Below are 22208 nucleotides of genomic sequence, written 5' to 3'. Positions count from 1 at the left end.
CCAACACAGACTTATTGGCTAAAGACTGTTGGGGTTCTCAAAAGCAATAAAGAGGCATCTATACATCACTTCAGCTTGCACCTAACTCTTAGCCAGAGTCACACAAGAGAGAAGGGAGGTGGTTAAAGTGGGCATAAAATGGTTTCCGTATTTCATTAGATCTCATTGGTGGTATACAATGTGTAACTAAACCACGTTTTGGATTGTGTAGCATTATGTAACTGTGTGATCAAAAGTACTTTATTTGCCCTAAAGGTTTAGCACTGGGTAGACAATATGTTGTTGTGTTTGTTATTTGATTGTTGAGTTCTGAGCTTATGCCTCATACTACCTCAAGGAGAAGCTGTGACTGCTCGCCAGGGTTGGACTGGCCTAGAACGCAATCAGGTAATGCCCGATTGGCTGGTCTGACCAATCAATGTGTGGGCCATTTTATTAGCATTTTGTAGGCCTGTTTTATGGCCAAGTGGGCTGTTTTTTACTGTTGGGTTTTGTGATATTACCACAAGCATTGCCTGCAACAAACAGACACAGATGCAGTCTCTCATACTTTGTAACATACCCATACAGTGTGCCTCTGCAGGTGGTTCAAAAGTGGCATGATCTGGAAATGTGGCCCAATCGCTTTTAACTATGTGAATCTCTAATGGGGTCACTTCTTTTATTTTTGTGCCCGGGCTTATTTTTTGTCTCAGTCCGACCCTGCTGCTCTTCCATCTCTATCCTGACAGTCAGCTGACTTTCTTCAGGAAAAGGACTAGAGCATCACAAAACTCCACCAGACCATTTTTACTTTGAGGGTCCAGATATGAGCCGTATATAAAACTGACAGATGGAATGTTATGCCGGAATTACATCTGACCGCACATGATCTGCATACAAAAAGCTCACCTAGTCCTTCTCTAAGAACATCACCCATTCTCTAAGCTCAGCACTCGGTCAGTCACATGGAAACGCATATATGTAGCCTGGCCTGTCAAACTACACAAACGGCTATTTCCTAAGCCGCACTCTGTAGAACGAATCAGATAAGCCCAACCACAGTGTGCCTGGAATTGGAGCAGTGTACCATGCTCACAGTGAAATGCTCTGGTCATGCGTGCATCCATTAAGGTCTAAGCTAAAAGTAAACCTTATTGTAATGCTTAGCTCCTTTAATACAATCATTCTAAGAGAGTTAGCCTTAGAGCTGTTCAGCCAAATCTTAAAAAATTAAAATGATAAAATGGGACCAGTTAAATACATTTCTGGTAGGCTTCTACTCTACGAGAAGCAACAAATACCCACGTTACCTTCAAGGATGATAGGTAAAGGTGACATAGGGTGATGTCTGGTCATTCTTTATCTGTTCTATGATCCCTTTGGGTGTCAATGTCTTCTAGATCATCTTCAATTTTAGGCATGTTTTTTTAATGCAGTCTTAATTTTCAAGGAGCAAGTTGGTTGAACTTGGTCCATAGTAGGACAAACACTAGGACATAATTGGCAAACTACCTCAACCACCACAATTGGGGCCCAGTATCCCCTGTCTACTCTGTGACTTAATTCTCCAGCCCCCACATGGGGTCTTAATCCATTCCAAATGTTTTCATTGTATTCAGGGACTTATACTCCTGGTTTTATAATGAGTGAAACAGTACTGTAAATCACAGCATGTGGCAAAAAACATCTTGGACTGGATGAGCTACTTACACAAGGAAATGGTAAACTTGAGGGTCCTTTTAAGTGTTAATTGCATTCAAATGTCTAACACTATGTTACCTTCCAAGAGTAAAAGGCCATAGCAGTCAGGTTGCCAAGGTCTACGGGTGATGAGCTGCTCCAGTCCTAGTGTTATATTGGAAGTTTGGTACTTGTAGTCTTGTTCAACCCATTCTAAATCAAGACCACAAGTCACATAATTGACAGGAAAAACACCCGGACTGAAGCAGCGCATCATGCTTTGACCTGAGACACTTGGCAGCTTCGCCTATGCCTCTCGTGCAGGATTTTAATAGCCAAGAAAATAAGCAACTATTTTACAGAAAGTGACAGCCGTGCTCTGCGCCACTTCAGGATTCCATACAGAGGTCTGTTTGTCTCACGTGACTAGTTAACATTGTTTTCATTTGTATTGTGCTATTTCTAAATTGTCCTATTATAAATCCAGGTTTAAAAACAGGCGGTTGTAAAGGGAAAAAGGAAAACAAAGTTACGCGTCGCACCCCAGAGAAAACGGGAGACAGCGGCCTCGTAAAAGCGAACTGTCAATCAAGCTCTGCTTTGCTGGTTGCAAGTGTTTTACCGGCGCTGCTTCTTTAAGTAGCACGAGGTGGCCGCGAGGAACTGAGGCAGACACACCTGAGAGTCTTTAAAGTGGGCCGGCTCGGGGGGGTCGGGCGGTCTAGAGAAGCAGGACTCGCCTGCTCTCCAGACCCCAAATCATGGAAATGGCCAGAACCGTGTTATGCTGTGTCTCCTTGTCGGCCTACCTCTTGCTGCCCCCCGGCCTGTGCTCTCCCGGCGACCCCCCGGCGGAGCCCACCGCCCTGCACGAGCAGGGTCACAGCATCCTGCCCCCGCTCCTGCAGGTCCTCTCGGACAGGCCGGGCTGGAGGGACAAGGCGCCCCAACCGAGGCTGCCCAAGTCCAATTCCAGGGGGCTGCGCTACATGAAGAGGCTCTACAAGACGTCGACCACCAGAGAGGGCATCCCCCGGAAGCACACGAGTCACCAATTCAACACCGTGCGGCTCTTCACCCCGCATGCCGAGAGCCACCCGGTCAAGGTCGGCGAAGTACAAAGTGAGTATGCTCAGCAGTACTGTCTGTCTCTTAAGCAGTTTATGACGTTTCTACTGTAATGTATGCTTCATATCATCAAGAAACTAGACATAGCTGCCATAACGACCCATGTTAGCCAGTCCTGTTTTTTTTTGTTGTTTTTTTTAAACTAACTTCACTTTGAAACTTCAAGTTCCAGAATGAAAATACTACCTTGTTGTGCCACAAATGAAAGGTGGTCTTTTGATAGATAATTATTCTTCAGCTTATGTTTCTTCTTTCAACTCCATAATGCATTCTGGGACCTGTGGTTTTACTTCTCAGGTAGCCAAATTAAATAATTTGTATTATGACACAGTCAGGATTTAGGATTACTGCATGCTTCGGTGTCACTTGATACCTAGGACCTCACCCTGAGCTTTTGTTCCCAAACAATTATACTTGTGTCCTTTTCGAATGGGTTTGATAACTGAAGTGGACCGAGAATGCAACTTCCAGAATGCATTTTTAAGTGAAAGCCAGGAAAGTTTACCTGTTCAGTTTTCCCACTTCTTGTGTTGTTAAAGGGACCGTTAGCCTCAGTAATACTAAGCATGGTTTGGCCTTTTTACAGGCCTTTGTATCCTGGAATTTGTAGTACGTTTGTTTTGTTGTGATGCCATTCCGCTCCCCAGAATATATTGCTGTGCATCTTGAGTGGGGAGGTGGTGCCCTATTCTCAGTGGTCTGGACTGCTTCAACAATGGCATGACTTGTCATATCAAAGAATGGACTTATCACCTCCTTAAACTTTGAGATTTTTTTTTTTGTTTTTGCTGGCTGCCCACTTAAGTGCAGTTTGGATATTGTGTTTCGGTTCTTTTTGAGATGACAGATCACTAACGTCGTCAAACCACATAACGTGCAAACCTCCCTGTCACATAATTGCCTGCTTCACTGTCGGTCTGTTGTGGCCTACCGTGCTCCCGTCAGTGTTCCTACTTTGCTGATTCAAGTCACCACCTGCAGGGAACAAAATGTTCTTGTCCAGTTCGCTATCACTAGTAATCACCAAAGGACATTCTGGAATATTCCTGTGTTTTCAGACCTCTTGTGACACTTCATTTGATGGCCTATTTAAAAGCATTCCATGCACTCTCCATGACTACACCGGTCGCCTGGTCACACTAGTATTCCCACCATGTTGTGCCTGTGGAATGCTGCTTTCAGGGCAGGGTAGGACACAGTAATTCATCCTCAAAAGTCTGAAGGGTCAGATTCTAACCACAGGCCGTGGCAGCGCGCGCTCCCAATTGTTTGGTCGCCTCCTCGTGGAAGAAGCACTCTTTTCCGTGTAGCTTGTCCTGGGCTGGAAAAGCCTAGCCTGTCACATGCTACTAGCGTATATGTGCATGCCAGAAGGCTTTTATGCGAATAGGCCTGCACAATAACCTTAGGCTGCCACCTAAGGCCTGCTACACCCACCAAACGAACACAATGGAAGTACCAAGAGTGCAAAGATCCATAAACACGACTTTATTTTTTACATAATTTTCTCAGAATTCCTATAGCGCAAACCTTCAATAATAAGCAGCGGGGTGCTTTACACAATACACCATTTGTCAGGAGCCTTAAGAACAGGAGGTGCTTTACAAAATAGTACAGTTGATTTTTTTTTTTTTTTTGGGGGGGGATTTTTTTTTTTAATTATTTTTTTTACACATATTTAATTGCACAAAGAGAATATTGAGTTTTGGGGAATTCATTATCAATTTGAACAGAATCTCGCAATCTTTGGTTAAGTGCCAGAAACCCATATCTTGAAGCTACATCATCAGCAACTTGGCCACCCAACCACATTTTGCTCATGGTCATGTGATACACCTGTGAAAACCCCTCCATTGTGTACACCCTCCAACACCATTGTACGCATACATACATTTTGTACCCATCCTTGCATGTGCACACAAGACCTTGAGCACTGACATTTCAGGGGTGCAGCTGCAATGCCAGCTTCTTGACAAACACCATGTGTTTGGCATGGGTAGCAAAACTCTAAGCTATTTAAAGGTGCTGTGTATTGTGAAGGATGTGAAGTGTGTCCTGAATGTGTCAGGCATGGTAAGCAGGAGCTCTGAGCTTCGGGGGTAAGGGAGGTGAAGAGCATGTTTGGGAGGTTTAAGCAGGAGAGCAGATCCCAAAACAGACATTATGCGTGATGCCCCAACTCTGGTAGCATTCAATGTGAGGGAAGAAAGTTCTTGCTTTAAGCATCCTTAAGACTCTTTACGCCCAGATGTCCATATAACCAGACACCATTTAGAGGAACAAAACACATTCTTGTAGCAACACAGCTGCAGCAACATTTGGGACACCCATTAGCTGCTAACCCAGCCCCAGTAACATACTCACACCCAAGGGTGCCTGGCAAAGATTTCGCCACATTGGAAGTGTAACAGCAGGGCCTGATTGTGCACAGCAGTGCTTCATTTGTAAAAGAACAAGTGGCAGGCATCATAGTTTTGCTTATAGGCCTGTTGCTAGTCCTTCAGAACATCAGCGGTGGCAGACACCTAAGTTGCCTAGTCTCTAGTCCACCTTGCGTCTTTCATCTATCACCATATCTTCCCAACCCCTTTATCTCAATCTTGCAGGTTCTTTTATCCCTGCTTCTCCTTTTGTTTGTGTTTATCCTCTGTTGTTCTGAGTCAAAGCCTGGTGAGGAAAAAATAGTGCTGTTCCCAGGACCTTAGTGCCACTGGGCCCCACCTGTAACCACTGGCTCAAATTGAGCACTGCTTCTCAAGATCCTTCAAAATTTGGCACTCTAGGGTTGAAAGAGAGAAGAATGGGGTAGTGTAACTGATAGCACTGTAGAATGATGGGTACGGACAGACCACAATGGGCAGTGTATGCAGAAGGTGGTGCTAGGGTGCCGGCTACAAAGGGTTGAGGGTGTTTCTGGCACTGAGTGCCCCCTAAGATCAAATCCAGCATGTGGTGTTTGAGGAGCAGCTGACTTTCTTCAGGAAAAGGACTAGAGCATCACAAAACTCCACCAGACCATTTTTACTTTGAGGGTCCAGATATGAGCCGTATATAAAACTGACAGATGGAATGTTATGCCGGAATTACATCTGACCGCACATGATCTGCATACAAGAAGCTCACCTAGTCCTTCTCTAAGAACATCACCCCTTCTCTAAGCTCAGCACTCGGTCAGTCACATGGAAACGCATATATGTAGCCTGGCCTGTCAAACTACACAAACAGCTATTTCCTAAGCCGCACTCTGTAGAACGAATCAGATAAGCGCAACCACAGTGTGCCTGGAATTGGAGCAGTGTACCATGCTCACAGTGAAATGTTCTGGTCATGCGTGCATCCATTAAGGTCTAAGCAAAAAGTAAACCTTATTGTAACGCTTAGCTCCTTTAATACAATCATTTTAGGAGAGTTAGCCTTAGAGCTGTTCAGCCAAATCTTAAAAAATAAAAATGATAAAATGGGACCAGTTAAATACATTTCTGATAGGCTTCTACTCTACGAGAAGCAACAAATACCCACGTTACCTTCAAGGATGATAGGTAAAGGTGACATAGGGTGATATCTGGTCATTCTTTATCTGTTCTATGATCCCTTTGGGTGTCAATGTCTTCTAGATCATCTTCAATTTTAGGCATGTTTTTTTTTTTAATGCAGTCTTAATTTTCAAGGAGCAAGTTGGTAAGAATTCCTATTTTGATGTTCACTGCCATGCCAGGGTTTTGGACCTTGGTATTCTGCTGGGATAATTTTAATCATCATTGTTTTTTCATTTACATTTTTTGTCTTCCTGTTTGGGGATACAGTGGTCAACCATCTTGCAAAATGTACTACTGGAAGCCATTGTTGCCGAGTATCAAGATGCATAGCTTCAGCTGGTGAAGAATGTCTTTACTTTAAAAATTCGCCAGGGGAGAAAATATTGCCCATTAGATCAGTAGTTTACACTGCTCCCCTTTCAGAGGGGAGCACTGACTTGCAGTGTTCTGCACTGATCCATCAATGGTGGAGCATTCAGTGGTGGGCCCCACTCTTATTGTCCACATGCCTGGCTACAGGTGGCTTTAGCTGGTGGGTGCAAGCACTAAACTGTATCCAGGGCTGTATATATCATGCAATAATGTTTAGAAGGGTAGCAATAAAAATACGTATTATATACGTCACTAAATTGTGACAACACAATACAATATGACGAAGCTGGATATCAAAGGTTTCTTCAATTTTTCACGACCTCAATACTGTTCTTCGCAACTATTGGTCTTTTTCGAATGTGTACTGTTGCCGCCAGACTGTACGCCCTTCCAAGAGATAGAAATTCCGTGACTTATGGTCTATAAACAAGCAGTTTTATCCCTCTGCGTTTCAACGTTAACTATCACGGGCGTTCACGGGTGTAACACGCCAGGTTGTTCCCATGCCGGCGGCCCTTTCTTTACCCGGAATTCCTTTCCTTACAAGTACGGGCAGTACATCTTTGTATCTCTCATTTTTTTTATATAAATAAGCCTAATTGGGAATTATTTATTTAGATCCTCCGTGTTGCCCTCGTGCAGATACTTTTTGTTTTGTTTTTTCACCGTCCTGTTTACAATTCGGGTGGTCTGATTCTCCCAGTCACCTTCCGAGAGGTGACCCCTTTGCCTCCCTTCTCCAATAAGATACGATTTATTTGTAAGTGTCATTTGGACACTGTTTATTCTTTCCACTGATGTCTTGGCACATCCTACATTTACTCCTTACTGGATTTCTCTAACTTATCTGGCTACTTAATTCAGACCATTGAACGTAAGTGTTTTATTTATCGACAATTTTATATCGAGGTTTGGGCACTTCATCAATTCCTTATAAACCAGTTAACCCGTTTTCTTCTCTGTATCTAGTTACCGTTTTACAGGTTTCCTGGATGTATTACAGGAATTTCAGATATGGCCACAACCTTTCATGTTTTTCCTTTCTCACTTTTAAATATCCTTGATTTAATTTTTATTTATTTAGTTCCCGGGCAGCAATCCAATGCATTGTACTTCTTTTGTCCTGATGATGACCTCGAACTAAGGAAGATGGAAACGTCTTCAGCATATACTGGCGGACAAATTGATCTTCATTGTGCTATAATATCTTAATGAAATATTGGACTGCCCTTATTCAGGAACAATATTTATTAATTTGGTCCTATTTGTCATTCATTGTTCCTAGATGTTTCAGTTCACGCCATTTACATGTGTTCCACGTGCGCTGTGTTCATTTTTTGCATACTGAGCGCACTTATGGTTTATTGATGCTGCTCTCAACTATTTATTCTAGAATTGTTCACATTCATTTTGATTTCCAACTTAGTTGTCATATTTTCCTCGTGTTGTCACAATTTAGTGACCTATAATACAGGTCCTTTTTATTGATACCCTTTTAGACATTGTTGCATTATGTAAATTTTACTCAGGTTTTAGTCTGGTTTATGGGTTCTTCCTGTGGTATTTCTCATCATATACAGGACTGTGGCATATTTTGGAAGGATACATTGCCCTATTAACTTTTATTATGTCGCTGCTGGAATGGACACAGTTTCACGTGCACAGAGTAAAGATGCCTACTGTGTGTATTACAGGGCAAAATAAACAAGACAAGTATTTTTCAGTGCTTGACTGTCTTGTGGCAGCACTAATGACGTCCATTCTACTGCACATCGTAGATGTGTACATTGTCATTGAAATCCTTGTAGGTGAAGCTGCAACGTTTGCTGCTCGGCAATTTCTCTTGCCTTGAATAATGGCACCAACCTATGCTTACTTATGTACAGGATCGAACTGGGATAAAATATACACCGAAAACGTTATCCCTATTAGAGAATTGGATGGTTGAAAAAGACCCATTTTAGCAAAATTGGGGCCGTTTGGAACTTGTAAAGACATGCTGTATAGGTCATTTGCGAGGTATGGGAGAGCTGTATTCCTTTGAGCTTGCTGGCTTTCTTTGTGATAAGAGGGAAATCAACAGCAAAAACCGGCCTAGCAGACCTTAAAACAGGCCCATAATAAGTTAACAAAACAGATTACACTGACCTTTTAGAGCAGCCCTTACGGCACTTCCTGTTTGCCCAGTAGACCAGTCCAACCCTGCTTATGTATTACAGGCATGCTTGAAACTATGGCTTTGCCAATGCTTGTTAAGTAATGTTGCTGGCGGTGCTTTTGAGCACAGGCGAAGTAACTAGTACAGGACTAGTGCAAGTAACACAGAGGTAAAGGTATAGGGTTGGTATGCCTTGCCCTTCTAATAACTGTATGTTAAAGCTTTGACAGGGAGTGGGCCAGTGCAACCAATGGATTTGTCCTGACCTCCATTTGGCCAGGAGGTGATGAGAAGGTAAAACCCTTATGTAGGCCAACCAATATAGCTGAATGGCAGTCTTAAATGTCTGACTTGTCATGGAGAGAAGGGAGGCTTTCAAGTGTGGCAGTAGTTGTATAATGGGACCAATATATTCATATTTTTAAACATCTAATTTGTTCTGAAAGCCACAGTGAAGGCTTAGTGACCTAAATAAATGCTTAGGGAGGGTGGGATAGCTACAGAGTTTTGTCTTCGGTTTCGAAGTCCATGTCTCCGGGGCCTCACCGAGGAGAATGTGCATGCACCCAGGCTTTGCACTTCACTAGAACACTTCTGCTGCACCTAAAGCTTGATGACGGTGAACTCCTATTGTAGCAGAGTAACTGACATCACGTGACTGAAGCACATTCAAGGTGCTTTTAGACCTTCGCTGGAGATAAAATGTAGAAATGGACCCTGGTTGGCTGCAAGTCGAGGTGTTGTGTTTTTTTTTTTTTTTTAATCTGTCTGGAGTACACTTTACCCAAGACTATAGATTGATTAGAATTATTGTTTTTCTTAACATTATTAACCCGTAAGTAGCCAGAGATTTAGTGGGTACTTTAATATGAAGCTATTTTCCCAGGAAGCATGTGGGCGTGCTCATACAAAGTGAAGACAAAATTCAAAAAGTAGTTGTCTGCTTTAAAGTTTTGGTGGACTGCACATAAATCATTGAGATTTTTTGGGTGTGAGGCAAAAATGTTAATTGCAGATGGCAAGTGACATTGCTATCCCCAATGAAAATTACTCAGCACAATGCATATGTTCTTACAATGTATGAAGTTGGGTTGGTCCCTCATTAATACCGGTTTTCAGTGCATGGTTTGCCCTAGGTTTTAACTGCAGATTAAGTGAGGTGAAGAGTAGTATTCCTCCTTAGTGTCCAATTATTACATTATCCACCTAAATGGGCATGTTTAGCTTCTGGGTACAAGTTTACTTTATCTATTCTACAGTTGGTTAAGAGGAGGATTGACCAAGGGGTTTTACCATATGTGATTTGAACATGAGGCCTAATATGATACTGTGCTGTGAGGGCATGTTTTGTGTAGCTCTTACAATTTGCTTATTTTTCTGTCCCTCAGGAGACTTTCAGTCACTTGATCTGTTCTTCAACATGGATCGTGTTACTCTCCTGGAAGAGTTACTAAAGTCAGTCTTACTCTACTCTGTTGGCCGACCTGCTTCTTATAACATCACCTGCATCTACCATCTGGCTGTCCATGACCACACAACTCCACATAAAGTGTGCTCACGTGCCATGTACACCTTTGTTTTTGACCTCCGAAGAAGGCAACGATGGGTTGAAATTGACGTCACCAATTTCCTGCATCCACTGATGTCTTTAAATAAGAGAAGGGTCCACATGGCTGTGAATTTCACTTGCATTCGGGACAACCAGCACTATGGACAAGATGAGCTACTTCAGATGGCCTCTGTGCCTCCATCCCTCCTTCTGTACCTCAATGACACCAGCGAGCAAGCCTACAACAGGTGGAGCTCATTCCGACCCACAAAGGAACCTTCACTGTGGTATAGTCAGGGCGGCCATCTTACAAACCTTATTGAGGGCTTAGGTCCTGGTTCACAAGATCAAGTGGCTTCTCGCCAGCGAAGGGGTCCCCAGAATGAAGACCTTCAAGAAAGCACACCTGCCTTCAACTTAACAGCCTACGTCCAACGGCTTTTGTTAACTCAAAATGATGAGTGTGAACTTCATAACTTCAGGTTAAGTTTCCGACAATTAGGCTGGGACAAATGGATAATTGCACCTCACAGATACAACCCTCGTTATTGTAAAGGTGAATGCCCAAGGTTGCTCGGACACCGTTACGGGTCTCCTGTGCATACCATAGTACAAAATATCCTCTATGAAAAAGTGGATTCTTCTGTTCCTAGGCCTTCATGTGTTCCCTCTGAATACAGCCCAATGAGTGTTTTAACAATAGAGCCAGACCGATCTATTGTCTACAAAGAATATGAAGACATGATTGCCACAAAGTGCACATGCCGATAAGCTGCAGTACTGTAAAGAGGTCCTATTACTTGTGGTAACTATTGCTGCTCAAGATCTAATTCTAAGCACCTTTTCACACATTATTACACGCTCAGCATACATCAGAGGCCTAATTTGCAGCCTGGTGTTGGGAAAGGTACTACCAGAAAATAGCATCACCTGTTTTTTTGATGGGAGATTGCTGGGGTTACCAATGCCATCAATACTGTTATCATTTTCAGAAGTAATAACTTTCTCCTCGTTGTCATAGGATGGGGGCAGAGTTCACCATCTTGGTGGTAAGATATATTGTCTTTGACCATGCTGCTTGATGAGTGCTGTTGGTTTAGGCAGCCCCACCAATGGCGATGCGATGCTCCCATCTCACTGTCCTGGTAAGATGTAGGTGCTGCTATTGCCTAGTCTGTTTTTTTTTTTTTTTTTTTTTTATAACAGTCAATACTGTAGTACCACCCCTGCCAACCTATCTACCTATAAAACAGGCCAGTAAAATCTTATTATGTTAATATTAATAATGGACTGATGGGGTACCTGCCTACTCAGTTATTTAACAGTTTATATTCTATGACACTATGCACTCATTCATTTCCAAAAGTATGTGCTTTTAAGGAACGAACTCCACCACTAAGCTCTTATTTACACCTGGGTATGCAATAGAGAGCCTGAGTAATAAGATCTTGTGCAATCGAGTAACTTATTTGAGATGTAATTCTGTCTGTTAATTGTTTTGATCTATAATTCTGCCTTCTGTTTCTGCTTTGATTCTGCCCGCCCTTTGTACTGTTGTATGATGTCTTATAGGCTAATTTGAGTTATCTATGTACATGTGTTTTGTTTTTTTCTCAATGTAAACGACATTTTAAGTTGGCAGAGTGGACTTTTTTTATATCCACAAGATTCTGGGCACACAAAAGGAGGTTTTAGAATTGTTTCATGTTTAGACCATCTCTGAAGTTTTAAATGTGATTTTAGAGACCAAACAGATGGTTGTCCAACGGACAACTTCCCTCCTTGTTCAGTGATGTTCAGTTTCCAGGTTGTCCGGGTTTAGGGACAACCCCCCATTGTCCAACTCTAAACGTGTTCTCTTACATGAATTCAATAATTCAAAAGAATACTTAAGATATTTGAACAAAGTCACAATGAAGTGAATTTATAACTGCTTTTTCTTTTTTATATTTGTAAAAACAAACAATTTTGCTGTTATCCCTGTTGGGCAAAAACACGTTGGTCCTTTATTAATTTGAAAAAAAAGTTGTTTTGAAGCAAAAGTGGGAAATGTAATTTATGGTTTAAAACAAGTTGACCAAAATCGATGCATTTATTAATTTTCTTGCAGCTTGTTTTTCGTTTTGAAAAATGCTATTTGCACTTGTGGTCCTACAGGTTTAAAATTTCAGACATAGAACAGATGAAATAGCACTCAAAATAAAAATGGGTCAAACCATGCATTTAATTTCTTATTATTTTTGAGTCATACTGTTTGGACCAGGGAAGACATATGAGCCAGAAACATGTGGTGCATACTCTTTTGAAGCCTTACATTGATTACTCGGAATATTGTCTTAGGTCATACAATATTTGAAAATGTGTTTTATGTTGAATGTATAGGAACATGTCCATGGGGAAATGGTGGAAACAAAAGAGTTAATTGATTTGAAAAACATTGGACAGGCCTAGTAGAGAGGTTCTACTGAGATGTTTGTGTTATAGTTGGTTAAATCAATACAGGTAAGGGTAAAATGGCTTCAAGGAGCTCAAGATAGTGGCGATAACCACCCAATTCAAACTATGTTCCTTCCCATTGGTGATGCTTGCTGTCACTAACTGATGTGTTTATTCATTGGTAAACACATCTATCAGTTAGCAATGGAAAGCCTTTCCCTTTATATTTTAAATTCAGTTGTGGTTGATACTGCCCAGCTGTTGCATTAAGGCATTTAAGATCTTGATCGGGGTCACCTTAAAAATAAAATAAATACATCTCTATGCAGTCATTGCTCGCTACCTTTAACATGATATGTTGGAGGCTTTCACTAGTGCACAAACTAACCTTTTCAGAAATTGAACAGCTCCATTTTGGAAAAGCTGTAGTTTGCAGATCAGCATTTCGGGCAGAGCAGCAGGGATGGAAATGCTGGACTGGGATGAATGCTTTCAGAGAGAGGGGATTACCAAAGTTGGTAATCAATGGTGGCTCTCCACAGCACTGGTCTGAAGCTTGATTGGTAGTGATGCAGGGCTTATTGGTCTTGATTTGCTGATGTATCTGATTTGCAGTTGCCTTCTGTATGATCTTGCTTAGAAAGGGCGGTTGGGAGGCTGTTGAAGTAATCAGGGTTAAGGCTGTCTTTCTTTGATTTAGGAAGAATTTGTCTCAAGGATCAGAACAATTTTTCAAGTTGCTTGAAGAGGTTAAATGTGTTGCACATGTGTATAGAATGGACTGTTTGAGGATCAGGGGTGATGTCAACACAATGCAAGTTGATCTAGTTGATCACACTTCCTCAATTTGTTGCTACAGTGATGTAGGTTGCTTTGGCTACAGGGATGGGTTTTTAGCTTATACAGCAGTGTTTTAAGAGACTCGAGGCCTTCCTGTAGATATAACGGACTTCAAAGACTATATTCTCTTACCTTTTGGATGGTGTTTTCTGCCTGTATCTCTTGGATGTATTGGAGTGCTTGCATTTTGTAGAATGTGACTGAGTTCTCTGTTTATCTGGCAAACCTAAATAGATATTATAGGATGCTGGCTCTTTATATGGTATACCAAAATGAGGTATACAGTGCAGAGTCCAAGGGTTACATTATATGTGGACAGGGGCTTGCTCTAGCAATCTCAAGGTGCTCTCCTAGGGGGTGGTGTGATCAAGCAGCCTTAAGCTTATAAGAGAGTAGTGTTCGACATTTGCTACATGCACACAGTCAATAAATGATACCCACGACTCAATAAGGTGATCCACGGCAATTTATAAAAATAACACATCTTTATATAATTTTAGGCACCATGATCAGGGAGGTATGATTCGAGTTATGAATTTTTACAGGTTGCAGCACTAACAGGTCACTTCGAGAGGCAGTGAGGTGTCCAGATGCAGAGGTTCTTTTCAGTGTCCGGTGCCATAATCTTATCCTATGGGAAAAGGAACATATAATGATTTCGGACATTTAGCAACAACTTACAGGACTGTACTTCCGAAGCTAAGGTAAAAATAGGGCAAAAGTCCACAGCAGCACCAACAGGTCACTTCGGGAGGCATTGGGCAGTTCAGGTGCAGATTTCTTTTCAGCCTCGGGTGCCCTTATGTAATCATATGGGGCACGGTCTGGTTAGAAAGATGTTGGGGCTGAGGGACCAGTCCAGCTTAACCAACAAGAGGGCTCAGGTCTCACAGTGCTCAGGCATCTTAGGACCTCTTCTCAGGCTGGGGCGGCCGGGTGCAGAGGTGTCCTAAGATGTTGGGTTTTTGTCACTGGATCACTCTCAGTAGAGGAGGGGCCTGCACAAAGAGGCTGCAGGGCACCATTTGGAAGTCCACAGTTGGCAAATCCAAGGTTTAGTTTAATCTCTGGAAGGTCAGGGGTCTGCATTGGCACCGCTGGCCCACTTCACCTTGGGCTAGGGTGCACCAGTGCAGGGATGGTTAGGGTGTCTGGTTTTGGTGGTCCAGAGTCCCCACAGATCTCGTGGGGTGGATGCAGGGACGCAGTTCCACTACTCCAAAGGTGTTCCTGGGTCTGGGCTGAAGGCTGACAGTCCTCCCAGGCTTTTGGAGGCACAGGCAATTGCAGGACAGGTTGTCTCTAGTGCAATTGTCAGGGCAGCTGGAAGGCCAGTGGCCTGGGGCCAAATAAGAGGCTGGTCTTCTGTTCTTGCTTTTACAACTCTTCAGGGTCTCTTTTCTTTCAGGTCAGCAGGATTCTGATTTTTCGGGAGCGAGGGCTCACAAATCCTGTGTTTAGGGACATTAAGGGGGTGTAGGGGTCACTATGCCCACTACATGACAACATCCTGTGGGAAGTGGGCATAACTGTCCCCGAGTTCCAAGTTCTGCCATCACCAAGATGGGAGACGTTTACATTTTGTGTCCACATCAGGTAGCTCATCTTAGGGGTGGAACTGGTCTGAAGGTGGACACGCCTCACTGACTACTGATTTTCCTGCCTGTATGTAGGCACCAAATGGGCCCTGGGCAAGGGGGTAGTGGGGGTTGGCATCTCCTCGCCTTGGAGGGAAGCCATATTCACATGCCAAAGGTGGTGAGGTAGTTGAAGCCCCTTGCCTCAGAATGCTAATTCGAAGGCCATCCTGTTGGAAGGGGTGTGTAACACCCTTGCCAAAGCAGGCTTTGTTCCTGACCTAGGGCTGGCTTTAGAGTTTGTGGTGCCCTGTGCAACAACCTCTGTTGGCAACCCCCTACCAAACAAACATTATTTTGTATGTAGAGTTGTATGCCTTCTCAGCCACATATTATATATATGCAGGGTAAATTAAAAGTATATAAAATGTATGCTTGAATACGATTTAAATGAAATAACGATTATATAGGAAACAGATATTCAGACACCATCAGTCAAATATATCTCATTTTATAGCCTAAAATAATATACATATCATGTTTATGTAATTAATGTTTTCTAACTGTATTCATTTTGTAAAATACAATTCGCAAAATTCAAATAAATGTAACTTTATGGGCTTCCATTTTTGCAAATGTCAAGATTGATATTGATAAGTCCAGCTGCTGTGCAATATCCTCTCACTGGATAGGATTGCCAAAGATGATAGCCTTTCATCTGTCATTGTGGATCTTAAATATGTTTTAATTTACTTTAGCTTACAAAATACTCTCTCCACTAGCCACTGTCACTGGAAGAGTTAGAAGTATGGGCAAAGACAACCAAATATTAGTAGAGATAACTTGCATACTCATGTCTTGAAGAAACTGCAATGCTTGACAAGGAATAATTTTACCTTCTGTGAGAATGAATTGAAAGTGCTTTAATTCTTCTAAGCCTGATGCATTAAAATCAGAAGACTTGCCACCTGTGAGGGCTAAATGTAAATCATTGTAAAAAGCAAAAAGGCCTTCAGGTAGAGATTTCAAATTATACAACCCACCCCGCACAACTTTTTAAGATCACATATTTGCTGGAAACTTTCCTTTAAAGATGTTGAATCGGTAAAGAGAGTGGTGAGGAAAAAATTCTCTCAACTGTTTCCTTTGGGTTTTTATTCATTTCATCAAAACCTTTATAATCAACCCTTTTTTTTACGTGTATCTTTCAAGCTAGTGTCTGCTTCAGGAGATTTGGCTAATATTTTTGCTTTTGTCTGTTTGTTCATATCCATTCTCTTTGTATGAGGACAAAAAAGTTGAGTGCCCTCTATGAACGCTGTTGCTGTTGCAACATCTACTTTTTCACTCAGAAATTGCTTGCTGACAATATTGATTTGATATAAAATGTCATACCAAACAGAAATGGCTATCAGAAATTGGAAGTCCATAAGTTGATCAGACAGGCAACATGCTTCATGTCAGATACCAACATCTACTGCATTTGAATCATGTATTTCTATTAAGGCATCAGACATTTCTGTTTGGGTGCAGATCGCTTTTACGCTTTCGATGTGGCTTTTCCAACAAGCTACACTTACTGGCTTTAGAGCTGGGGTAGGTACATCATTTAGTAAAATCTTCCATCATTGAGTTGAATCAGAAAACAGAGTTTAAGTTATTTGCAGTCCTCTAAAAAGTGAAACCGCTTCTAAAGATGCTGCATCCAATAGCACCAAATGAAGGGAATGACAGCCAAATGAAAGAAAAAATGCTCTTGAATTCATTTGGAGAGTTCTGGCCTGGATACCTTTATTTTGACCTTTCATGTGGGCACCGTTTTCATAGCCTTGATCTTGTAAATTCAAGTCCTGCTCTTTCAGCACTCCTAATAAGTTCTGTTAGTCATTCAAATCTTTTAAAACCAATAAAATGCTCCATTACAGAAATGTTCTTTTTCACAGTAAACTGTATGGTCAGTGACAGCTTTTCAGAATGGCTTATATCAGGTATGCAGTATAATATAACAAACATATTGTGCTGTCTTTGCTGGAAGTAAAATATCATTAAGCATTTAGTTTTCTAAAAGATTATTTCATTCTGTATGTTTCCAAGAAATGGTTGTTCTTCTTAGCACAAACATGTCTCAAATGTTCTTGGGTCACAACATTAAACTTGCCAAGAAGTTGTACTAATCCCAAGAACCTTCCTTTATTAGGAGTAAACAGCTTATCAGAGGATCTCCTAAAGGCCAAGTTGTGTTCCGATAAAAATAAAATTACAAGCATGAGCCTTTCTAGAACACCTCTCCAATGAATAGTTTCTTGGCTTATCATTTGCTAATGTGACACATCTCCACCTTTATCTAACTGAAGTCTTACGTCTGTTTCAATCCAAACACAATAAGATGTCATATGATCCTGTGGATTTTTTTTTTCATGCTCCTTCAAACGAACACTAATGTGACTCCTATCATGAAAATCTGTCCTTCTATGAGAAGTTTGTGACTTTTCGGATGGAAAGTTTGCTGCAAAAACAATACGCAGTCTGAAGTCTATGAATGAACCAGCCATCTGCGCTTTATTATTTCACCTTTGTCCAGATTCCTCATCTGAAAGATTTTAGAAAAACTGTTTATTTTTATCTAAAGGGAATGTTATATCCTCTATTTCCGGTGATCCAGAAGTTAAAATACTATAGACAAATGTAGAATTTAATTTTCTTGTCAAAGTGCTGGATGTGCTTTGTTGTATATGGAGGATGATGAGGTATTGTGCTCAGTTGACAGTGTACTAGTTTGACTATCTGGAGCATTAGCTGAGTTATCTTCAATTTATTTTTCAAAAGAAGCCAGAGATGACTCCAACTCAAAAATGGTAGAATCCTGACACTGAGGAGGATGACAAGGTATTGTGCTCAGCAGACCGGATGCTAGCATTTTGGATATAAAGCACCGCTGCCACGTTGCCTTCATCTTCTTTTTCAGTTGAAGCAAAAGATGATTTTAGTTCAAATTGTGTAGAATCCAGACACTGAAACTATGACCCCGCTCCATCACATCATTTTTAGATGGTCCACCAAGTCGTAAACATTTCATAAGGCTTTTTGTAGATTGATTTTTTTGTGCTTCACTTTCTGCTTTCCTCTTCTCACTTTGTCTCATATTTTTGGGCTCATTATTCATTACATTTTCTGATGGTATCCTGAAAAATGCACATAATTTTAGGTCAGTTTGATGTGCTAATTGGCATGTGGCTGAGCTGGGGTGGAGGGGGGGGTGTCTCTGAAATTGAATGTCATTATAGCTGCACCAGGTATTGCACCCATATTGGTACTATCCAATCCACTTTCTAGTTTAGTTGTAGAAAGTTGCCTTTTTGAGGAGGGGTGCTTCAGACTGAGATCATCCCAAAGGAGAGATAAGTTTTCATAATAAAATGTGGTAAGTGCGCAAACAGTGCATACTGAATAGATAACACATAGTTTTTCCCTCTTCATTTTCCCATTTACATACTGCTCTCAATACTAACTGCAACAGACAGAATGGGGTAATAGTACAATGTTGACTTCTAAATAATGCATTGAAATTACCAGGAGTATGGGAAGATTAAAAGTGGCACATCTTTGTAGCAATGACACTTTGTACACAAACATGCCTCTAGGCATATTGCAGATCCTCCTGCTTTGTATATGGCCTGTGTATCCCTTTCCGTCTAAGGTCCAGAGTACTTAGATTTCATGGATTCAGTGCAAATTTGTGGCAAGATTTCCAAATTATATGTTTGCACCAACACTTTGTAACAGACCTTTGGGTTCAAGCTAGGGTTGCCACTTTTCTCAAATAAAAATACCAGCCGTTTGTGCATGTTTGGGGTCCTAAAATGGGACATAGCTGGTACTAACAATTTGTGCAAAATACTTTTTATTCTTTTTAACACAGTATGGGCATCCTAAGGGCTGCTGCTCATCTCATCTAGGGCCTGAGGTAATATGATGACATCACCTCCATTCTGTTGAATCACAATCATCTTCAACACCCGCTACATCGTTTACAGAGTCATTACGAACACTGCCCACACTTCTTTTGCAGACAAGCATACCCACAGCCAGGACACCATCAGACTAGCGCCTAAGAGGTGTATAAAAGAAAACTGGGTGGCTAACTTTTCCATCCACACACAGGACAACATATCATCCCTGTATCCATAATGGCTGCACCTATTTCGGCAAGCATTCAAGATGCACCTCTTTAAAGAAACCTACATCGAAGCACAATAACAGTACACTTCTGCACAAAGAGCCAAGCTATCCCTCCTATCGTGTTGCCTGTATGCTTGTGATTGATCTGGTAGTGTCTTGCAGAATGTTTCCTAGGTTTGTGCTACACAAATACCACACATTCCCATGATTCTTACCTTAAAATATCCGCAACTAGAAGGGAAGTGTGGAGGATCCACTTTGAAACTAAAGGAGTGACAGAGAGCGTAAGGTCAAAATAAAAGCCCTCTTGCCAGGGCTCCTGCTACCTGACGAAATTAAATGTGTGCAACTGGTAAACTGCAAATCTAAAGGCTGCTAAGGAGCTAGTGTAGGCTTTAATTTCAGTTACTTGAAGCTTCATTTTGACAAAGTTCTTCTTTTGAGAGGGAACATAATGGTTTTACCAGCTAAGTTCTGAAGTGTCCTTTTAATGGGCAGATATAAAATATTTGTATTCGCTAGTCTAATTGTGTATTACTAAAATATACTTGTTTTTTCTTAAACATTGATGCCCACATTTACTAAGCCCTTGTGCTGCTGTCATCGCAAGGGCCTAAGTCCGATTTACCAAACCATGCAAAGCCACCTTGCATGCTCCTGGATTGCTTCGTAAATCCAGAGTAACACAAGGCAACATGTAATCACTGCCCTGCGTTAGTCTGTGTTAGGCAGACAATCCATGTGTGGAGTGTGGGCTTTCCTTTGCATCCACCCATGGATTTTGGAGCATTCCTAGATTTACTAAGGGTACTAAACCTGGGACTGGGTTAAAATGCTACGCCATCCCAACAAAGGAGAAATGTTTTTCACCTTATTTCCTCTTTATATGTGTGCTGTGTTATGCAGCACACATAGAAAGAGGAAAATGCCCTTTCACAAAAACAATCCTGTCTGTAACACAGACATCCTGACACCATGGCGAAAGGGTGCCTGCATTGGCACTAGGAAGCACACAGTCCACCAGCATTCCTCCTCTTCCCATTTGACACATTGCTACAAGGTGTCTTGCTGTATTGCATCAAATGATTTTAAGTCTGGCCCTGAACATTTTGCAACAGTCTATTTTATGCTGTCTGCATAACAATTTTGAAATTATGTCTTACATTTTCATAGTGCTTTCTGTCAGGCTTGGCTCTCGAAGCACTATAAATACATAAGTCACTATACCTCACTGCACCAACCACGATTGTGCTTAATTGAAGTGTCTCACAAAACGGAGACTAGACTGTAATCACTTTAACCAACTGAGGTTTCATAACGTAAGAGTGCATTTCCTACTGACTGTTTAACTTGCATTTATTTTTAGTTAAGCTGTGATCATTATTTTATATGCAGTTACTTGAAGGTGAAGGACCAATAAAACCGTTACAGAATATTTTGTTTTGAGTTAGGCCTTTGACTGCTCCCCTGCCTCCTCACTATCTGCTTACCTATTACACTAAGATGAGGGACACTCTCATACTTTTAATGAACTTTAACCCCCGCTTTATCACTTGGCTGCGTTAGCCAACCTTTTACTCTACTCTTTTGCTTTACCTGTTTTGAGCAGACCAGGTATTTAATGCTGCTTCCCATTTCTTGGGTCCTAGGTCACCAAATGGAAACCCTTTGTAGAAATGATGAAAATAAGGTAAGTGGAGATTTTGAAAGGTGAAAACCAGCAAAATTGATAAGAATGATTGTTTTAGTTTGTTGAAACAATTGTATGCCCACATTCAATGAACTCAACAAAGTGGCTCGTCCAGGGAACCATTAAACAGCTCAATATTCTCAGTGTTTACTCTCAAATCACAAAACAATTGTGCAGTCATGAACTTTATATACTTCACTTCCTCTCACTAGTCTAAGTGTACATTATTGAGGTCAGATTACTACTTCATTCATCAAAATAAAATATAGAACACGATTGGCAATAGGATTCAACACTCATCTACATTGTTTGTATTAAAACAATGTCCATGTAGAGGTATACATCGTGCTTATCACAAGGACACAGCCATGGTTTGTGACGTTTTTTTTCTTCCTTCTACTTGATGGTACACTCTTCTTATTGCTTTCTTATTGATGTATTAAAAAATGATCTTATACAAATCAACATTCAATTGGTAGTGTAGATAGTGTGTCATAGGCCTGAGAGCAAAGAAAGAAATGGGCTACTTGGCTGCAATTTGAGTGATTATATTATAACAATATTGAGGATTTAATCAACCTCTCAGGTCCCTGGCACCACTGCACCTGCTGCACCAATGGAAGATGTGTTAAATTTTCTTAAAGTCCTAAAGCGGGGGTTAAAGTGGAAAAACAGAAATATGGAACAAATGTTTCCAATTAACACAGAGACAAATACAAGGCATTTGTTCAAGTTTAAAAAGTCTGCAAAGGCCTGAACACATAACTTAAATAGAAAGTTTTAAGTTATTGGTTGTATTTTCTTTTAACGGGCCAATCAGTGTTTTTAATTAAACTAAATTGTTGAATCAACCTGACTTTCTATATGCTTCAGGAGAGCGGGTCTTGGCTCTCCGTGCCAAGATCAATTACATGAAATCACCGAACATTCATGCAACACCTTTTCTGCTATTTTCTGTCTCCTGACGCCCCCATAAGCAAACATTTGACTGCAGCTCATGCATGGGCTGGGCACAAGTGTCTATCATGTGCGCCTTGTGATCTGTTACAACTGTTCCCTTTGATTTCTACGAATTACAGTA

At 41.3% G+C, this 22208-nt stretch overlaps 1 protein-coding gene across 1 annotated transcript; it reads left to right on the top strand.

The window, feature by feature from the left end:
- The first annotated feature begins 2222 nt into the window (after positions 1-2222).
- On the top strand, positions 2223-11273 carry GDF9 (growth differentiation factor 9). The gene is made up of 2 exons (XM_069201701.1): positions 2223-2784; positions 10245-11273. The coding sequence occupies exons 1-2, from the start codon at positions 2424-2426 to the stop codon at positions 11174-11176; spliced, it is 1293 nt and encodes a 430-aa protein (XP_069057802.1). The 5' UTR covers positions 2223-2423; the 3' UTR covers positions 11177-11273.
- Positions 11274-22208: the final 10935 nt, after the last annotated feature.

Source organism: Pleurodeles waltl, chromosome 7, assembly GCF_031143425.1.
Source record: "Pleurodeles waltl isolate 20211129_DDA chromosome 7, aPleWal1.hap1.20221129, whole genome shotgun sequence".
NCBI lineage: Eukaryota > Metazoa > Chordata > Amphibia > Caudata > Salamandridae > Pleurodeles > Pleurodeles waltl.
Note: the sequence above shows the minus strand (reverse complement) of the source record. Positions and strands in the feature narration are given on the sequence as shown.